Genomic DNA, 7500 nt, shown 5'->3' with positions numbered 1-7500 from the left:
CACACAGAGCAATAATAAGATACAGGTGGGTGGTCCATGGTACTTCACTGGGCTTGGTGTCTCACCTTGGTCTTGCCGTTGACGAGCGCTCCGAGGTTCCCGGGCTGATCGGCGTTCCGGATGTCCAGGTCGTGTGGAGAGACGTGAAGCTTGCGGTTGCGCCTGCAGAAGAACTGGACCTCTGTCAGTCCCACGAGTCCACCGCCACCCCAGTTCGACAAAATCTCCATGGTAACGTAAATGGCCTCCGCTGAGCCCCGCCTTCTCTGTCAATGTACACAGAGGCTCCAACTGAACATCAACGTTCATGCGTTCATTCAGATCTATTTATTGTTCTGATCACAGGCACGGGGGCATGTCATCAATAAATATACAGTGACACACACAGACTTACAGCTGGTGGGGAACTGATGAGTGTGTGAAAAACTGTGGCCTGAGTATCAACCTCAATGTTCTCCAGAGCCTTCAACAACCTTCTCTGCTGACTGGAGAGAGAGAGAGAGAGAGAGAGAGAGAGAGTGGGAGAGAGAGTGTATGTGTGTGTTAGTGTGTATGTGTGTGTCAGTGTGTGTATGAGTGTAAGGCAAGGCAACTTTATTTGTATAGCACATACACAGAGGTCATTCAAAGTGCTTTACATAGAAATGAGAAAACAATATATAAGGGGGAAAAAAAATATGTGTGTGTGTGTGTGTGTGTAAAAATACGTAAAATAAAACACAATAAAAACAAAGATACATGAGAATTTAAAATAAAATAAATGTGTGTTTAATAAAAACACTTTAAAATATGATAAAAAGAATAAAACAGGAGTAAAAGTGATTTAAATGTAAAAGTGCAGTAGGTGTGAAGCAGCACAGAGCTCATTCAGTAAATGCAGAGTTAAACAGATGTGATTTCAATCTAGATTTAAGTGTCTACTGTTGAAGCGAATCTGATCTCTTCTGGAAGCTGATTCCAGCTACAGGTGGTGTAATAGCTAAATGCTGACACACCTCGTTTTAAATGAACCCTTGGTATTTCTAACTGACCTGATCCTGATGATCTGAGTAATCTGTTAGCTTTATATTCAGTTAGCATATCTGTCATGTATTTCAGTCCTAAGCCAAGAAGTGATTTATAAACGAGTAACAATACTTTAAAATCTATTCTAAATGTAACAGGAGGCCAGTGTAAGGACCTGAGCACTGGAGTGATGTGCTCAGATTTTTTTAATTCTGGCAGCAGCGTTCTGTATGAGCTGCACATGTCTAATGGTATTTTTGGGGATCCCAGTAAGGAGTCCATTACAATAATCCACACTGCTGGTAATAAAAGCATGAACAAGTTCCTGTCTTGAGACAAAACATCTAATTCTGGCAATATTTCTGAGATGGTAGTAAGCTGATTTGCTAATTGCTTTTACATGACTACTGAAATTAAGGTCAGACTCTAAAATTACCCCAAGATTTCTGACTTTATTTGGTGTCTTTAGACCCCTAGAGTCAAGGTATGTGTTAACCTTGAGAGTTTCATCTTTATTTCCAATTACAATGACTTCAGTCTTGTCTTTGTTTAACTGGAGGAAGTTTTGACGCATCCAACTGTTCATTTCCTCAGTGCACTTACATAGAGAGTCAATGGGGCTGTAGTCATTGGGTGACAGGGCTAAGTACAGTGAGGAAAATAAGTATTTGAACACCCTGCTATTTTGCAAGTTCTCCCACTTAGAAATCATGGAGGGTCTGAAACTGTCATCGTAGATGCATGTCTATGATGCAATCTAAAAAAAATAAATAAATCCAGAAATCACAATATATGATTTTTAAACTATTTATTTGTATGATACAGCTGCAAATAAGTATTTGAACACCTGTCTATCAGCTAGAATTCTGACCCTCAAAGACCTGTTAGTCTGCCTTTAAAATGTCCACCTCCACTACACTTATTATCCTAAATTAGATGCACCTGTTTGAGGTCGTTAGCTGCATAAAGACACCTGTCCACCCCATACAATCAGTAAGAATCCAACTACTAACATGGCCAAGACCAAAGAGCTGTCCAAAGACACTAGAGACAAAATTGTACACCTCCACAAGGCTGGAAAGGGCTACGGGGAAATTGCCAAGCAGCTTGGTGAAAAAGGTCCACTGTTGGAGCAATCATTAGAAAATGGAAGAAGCTAAACATGACTGTCAATCTCCTCGGACTGGGGCTCCATGCAAGATCTCACCTCGTGGGGTCTCAATGATCCTAAGGAAGGTGAGAAATCAGCCCAGAACTACACGGGAGGAGCTGGTCAATGACCTGAAAAGAGCTGGGACCACCGTTTCCAAGGTTACTGTTGGTAATACACTAAGACATCATGGTTTGAAATCATGCATGGCACGGAAGGTTCCCCTGCTTAAACCAGCACATGTCCAGGCATGTCTTAAGTTTGCCAATGACCATTTGGATGATCCAGAGGAGTCATGGGAGAAAGTCATGTGGTCAGATGAGACCAAAATAGAACTTTTGGGTCATAATTCCACTAAACGTGTTTGGAGGAAGAAGAATGATGAGTACCATCCCAAGAACACCATCCCTACTGTGAAGCATGGGGTGGTAGCATCATGCTTTGGGGTGTTTTTCTGCACATGGGACAGGCGACTGCACTGTATTAAGGAGAGGATGACCGGGCCATGTATTGCGAGATTTTGGGGAACAACCTCCTTCCCTCAGTTAGAGCATTGAAGATGGGTCAAGGCTGGGTCTTCCAACATGACAATGACCCGAAGCACACAGCCAGGATAACCAAGGAGTGGCTCTGTAAGAAGCATATCAAGGTTCTGGCGTGGCCTAGCCAGTCTCAGACCTAAACCCAATAGAGAATCTTTGGAGGAGCTCAAACTCCGTGTTTCTCAGCGACAGGCCAGAAACCTGACTGATCTAGAGAAGATCTGTGTGGAGGTGGGCCAAAATCCCTCCTGCAGTGTGTGCAAACCTGGTGAAAAACTACAGGAAACGTTTGACCTCTGTAATTGCAAACAAAGGCTACTGTACCAAATATTAACATTGACTTTCTCAGGTGTTCAAATATTTATTTGCAGCTGTATCATACAAATAAATAGTTTAAAAATCATACATTGTGATTTCTGGATTTCTTTTTTTGGATTATATCTCTCACAGTGGACATGCACCTACGATGACAATTTCAGACCCCTCCATGATTTCTAAGTGGGAGAACTTGCAAAATAGCAGGGTGTTCAAATACTTATTTTCCCCACTGTATATCTGGGTGTCATCTGTATAGCTGTGGTAAGCAATTTGGTTCTTTTTCATTATTTGACCAAGGGGAAGCATATACAATTTAAACAGAAGCGGTGCAAGAATTGAGCCTTGTGGGACTCCACATGTCATGGATGTCCACTCAGATTTATGGATACCTATGTTCACATAGCAACCTCTCCCTTTTAAGTATGACTGAAACCATTTTAGAACCATTCCAGAGAGCCCTACCCAGTTTTCCAGTCTATGTAAGAGTATGGTGTGATCTACCGTGTCAAAGGCAGCACTAAGATCTAGTAGCACCAGCACTGATTGGGACAATGTCTGTTTTGAAAAGCGCTATACAAATAAACTTGACTTGACTTGACTTGACTGATACTTTACCCGAATCAGAGTTTAAGCGAATATTATTTATTATATTTATGATCACTGTCTCTGTGCTGTGGTGCTGTGATCAGAGAGGTATTTATTATTTTTAAAAGATCAGTTTCTAAACAGTTAAGTACATTTTTGAGAAAGGATGTGGGGAGCGTATCAAGGCTGCAAGTTGATGCTTTAAGATGTTGTACTGTTTTAAGGTTTTTATATCAATTATGTCAAATTCTAAGAAAATGATTAATTTCTAAGGTGGTTGTAATGATATCTGACTGACCACAGTACAATATGAGGCCATATTGATCGCCATTCTGTGTATGTGTGTGTTGTAGTGGGTATGTGAGTGTAAGTGTGTGTTAGTGTGAGTGTAAGTGTGTGTGTGTGTGTATGTGTATGTGTGTAGCATGCCGTTAACATGTATTAGTGTATGTGTGTGTGTTAAAGTGGGTATGTTAGTGTAAGTGTGTGTGAGTGTATGTGTTTTAGTGAGAGTGTATGTGTGTGTGAGTGTATGTGTGATATGTGTGAGTGTATGTGTGATATGTGTGAGTATGTTAGTGTAAGTGTGTGTGTGAGTGTATGTGTTTTAGTGTGAGTGTATGTGTGTGTGTGAGTGTATGTGTGATATGTGTGAGTGTGTATGTTAGTGTAAGTTTGTGTGAGTGTGTGTGGGTGTATGAGTGAGTGGGTGTGTGTGTGTATTTGAGTGGGTGTATGAGTGTAAGTGTGTGTGAGTGTGTGTGAGTGTATGTGGGAGTGGGTGTGTGTGTGTGTGTGAGTGTGTGTGTGAGTGTGTGTGTGTGAGTGTGTGTGTGAGTGTGTGTGGGTGTATGAGTGAGTGGGTGTGTGTGTATTTGAGTGGGTGTATGAGTGTAAGTGTGTGTGAGTGTGTGTGAGTGTATGTGTGAGTGGATGTAAGTGTGTTTGAGTGCGTGTGTGTGTGTGTGTGTGTGTGTGTGTGTGTGTGTGTGTGTGGTTACCTGGGCCCCATCAGTGTGATCTTCTGCATTGCTCTCAGTAGCTGATTCTCCTCCTCTTTCTCCTGAACGTTCTGGTTGATATCTGCCTGGTATGTGATGGAGCAGTTCACCTTCTGAAAGACAGCAGCAGATCAAACTTCTGATATAAACCCTGTGCGTGTGTGTGTGTGTGTGTGTGTGTGTGTGTGTGTGTGTGTGTGTGTGTGTGTGCGTGTGCATGTACCGGATTGAGCACACTCCTCTGTAGGACAGGATCTTGGTGCTCAGGTGTGAGTGTGTGCAGGGGCGAGTTCTGGTTCTGTATGGCCTGGAACACACCGAGCACCGTCTCCTCTGGGTCTCGCACTGCAGACAGGGGGCGCTCTACACGTTCCTCTGGACCTGACCAATAAAAACAAGTAGGTTTCACCTCCTACCCCCCTGAAATGTGTGCACGTGTGTGTGGGTGTGTGTGTGTGTACACTCACATGGTGTATCCTGTCTGGTTTTGCTGGACCTCTGGCTTCCTGTCTTTACCAGAACAGATTTAGTGGGGACATATAAATCCACGTTATCTTTCCGCTTAGCTGAGAAGCAGTGCTCTATCTTACGGCCTACACACACGCACACACACACACACACACACACACACACACACACACAGTCTGTTGTTATTGAGATGTTATTTCACTGTAGAGAGTTTTTTGAAGCGATAACATGCCTGTGGGGGAGGGGCTAAAGTTCAGCATGATGAGGTCACTGGGGTTGGGCTGGCTCCTGATTGACTGGCACGGTGTGAGGTCATTGACGCTGTCGTCCCTCTCGAACTGTTCTTCCACCCACTCGTTCTCCGAGTCCTCACCTGCAGAGTTCTTGCTGCTCCGCTTCACACTGGCCTCCAGGCTGCGCCGCAACACCTGCCGGACACAAACACACACACACAATGAACACTCAGACTGTATCCACATACTTACACAGTGATACATATATTTAGGGGGAAGTGCAGGTAATGATGATGGTTGTGGTGTTTAGGGGAGAGTGCAGGTAATTATAGTGTTTAAGGGACAGTGCAGGTGATGGTGGTGGTGTTTAGGGAAGAGTGCAGGTAATGGTGGTGGTGTTTAGGGAGAGTGCAGGTGATGATGGTGGTGGTGTTTAGAGGAGAGTGCAGGTGTTGATGCTGGTGGTGTTTAGAGGAAAGTGCAGGTGATGATGTTGGTGGTGTTTAGAGGAGAGTGCAGGTGATGATGGTGGTGGTGGTGTTTAGAGGAAAGTGCAGGTGATGGTGGGGATGTTTAGGGAGAGTGCAGGTGATGGTGGTGTTTAGAGGTGATGGTGGTGGTGTTTAGAAGAGTGCAGGTGATGGTGGTGGTGGTGTTTAGGAAGAGTGCAGGTGAGGATGGTGGTGGTGTTTAGAGAGTGCAGGTGATGGTGGTGGTGTTTAGGGAGAGTGCAGGTGATGGTGGTGGTGTTTGGGGAGAGTGCAAGTGAGGATGGTGGTGGTGGTGTTTAGAGGAAAGTGCAGGTGATGGTGTTGGTGTTTAGGGAGAGTGCAGGTGATGGTGGTGGTGTTTAGGGAGAGTGCAGGTGAGGATGGTGGTGGTGTTTAGAGGAAAGTGCAGGTGATGGTGGTGGTGTTTAGGGAGAGTGCAGGTGATGGTGGTGGTGTTTAGGGAGATTGCAGGTGAGGATGGTGGTGGTGTTTAGAGAAAGTGCAGGTGATGGTGGTGGTGTTTAGGGAGAGTGCAGGTGATGGTGGTGGTGTTTAGGGAGAGTGCAGGTGAGGATGGTGGTGGTGTTTAGAGGAAAGTGCAGGTGATGGTGGTGGTGTTTAGGAGAGTGCAGGTGATGGTGGTGGTGTTTAGGAGTGCAGGTGATGGTGGTGGTGTTTAGAGAAGAGTGCAGGTGGTGGTGGTGTTTAGGAAGAGTGCAGGTGAGGATGGTGGTGGTGTTTAGGGAAGTGCAGGTGATGGTGGTGGTGTTTAGGGAGAGTGCAGGTGATGGTGGTCGTGGTGTTTAGAGGAGAGTGCAGGTGATGGTGGTGGTGGTGTTTAGAGGAAAGTGCAGGTGATGGTGGTGGTGTTTGGGGAGAGTGCAGGTGATGGTGGTGTTTAGAGAAAGTGCAGGTGATGGTGGTGGTGTTTAGGGAGAGTGCAGGTGATGGTGGTGGTGTTTAGAGGAAAGTGCAGGTGATGGTGGTGGTGTTTAGAGAGTGCAGGTGATGGTGGTGGTGTTTAGGGAGAGTGCAGGTGATGGTGGTCGTGGTGTTTAGAGGAGAGTGCAGGTGATGGTGGTGGTGGTGTTTAGAGTGCAGGTGATGGTGGTGGTGTTTAGGAGAGAGTGCAGGTGATGGTGGTGTTTAGAGAAAGTGCAGGTGATGGTGGTGGTGTTTAGGGAGAGTGCAGGTGATGGTGGTGGTGGTGTTTAGAGGAAAGTGCAGGTGATGGTGGTGGTGGTGTTTAGAGGAAAGTGCAGGTGATGGTGGTGGTGTTTAGGGGAGAGTGCAGGTGAGGATGGTGGTGGTGTTTAGGGAGAGTGCAGGTGATGGTGGTGGTGGTGTTTAGGAGAGTGCAGGTGATGGTGGTGGTGGTGTTTAGAGGAGAGTGCAGGTGGTGGTGTTTAGGGAGAGTGCAGGTGATGATGGTGGTGTTTAGAGGAAAGTGCAGGTGATGACGGAGGTGGTGTTTAGGGGAGAGTGCAGGTGATGGTGGTGGTGGTGTTTAGAGGAGAGTGCAAGTGATAATGGTGGTGGTGGTGTTTAGGGGGTCGGAATTGTAGCTGGTTTTGACCAGTTGATCCTCACTCACCTTGACCTGGTCGATGTTAAGCAGGAGTTGTTCAGCAGGTTCGGAATCGGAGTGAGACTTACACACCTCCCTTTCTGCCTACAACAGGAAGTCGAGTCGTTACCCATGTTAGC

General features: G+C 45.5%; 2 protein-coding genes across 3 annotated transcripts in view; both read right to left on the bottom strand.

Annotated features, from left to right (window-relative positions):
* The window catches only part of LOC124385132 (NLR family CARD domain-containing protein 3-like), a 987530-nt gene that overhangs the window by 680129 nt on the left and 299901 nt on the right, over window positions 1-7500 (bottom strand). The gene's annotated exons all lie outside the window — the stretch shown is intronic.
* LOC124385172 (katanin-interacting protein) overlaps window positions 1-7500 on the bottom strand; it is a 32475-nt gene that overhangs the window by 9735 nt on the left and 15240 nt on the right. Inside the window, 7 exon segments of the mRNA XM_046848334.1 lie at window positions 66-266; window positions 395-485; window positions 4602-4714; window positions 4825-4982; window positions 5069-5194; window positions 5302-5497; window positions 7388-7465. Coding sequence (XP_046704290.1) covers window positions 66-266; window positions 395-485; window positions 4602-4714; window positions 4825-4982; window positions 5069-5194; window positions 5302-5497; window positions 7388-7465 — 963 coding nt within the window.

This window comes from Silurus meridionalis, chromosome 4, assembly GCF_014805685.1.
Source record: "Silurus meridionalis isolate SWU-2019-XX chromosome 4, ASM1480568v1, whole genome shotgun sequence".
Taxonomy (NCBI): domain Eukaryota; kingdom Metazoa; phylum Chordata; class Actinopteri; order Siluriformes; family Siluridae; genus Silurus; species Silurus meridionalis.
Note: the sequence above shows the minus strand (reverse complement) of the source record. Positions and strands in the feature narration are given on the sequence as shown.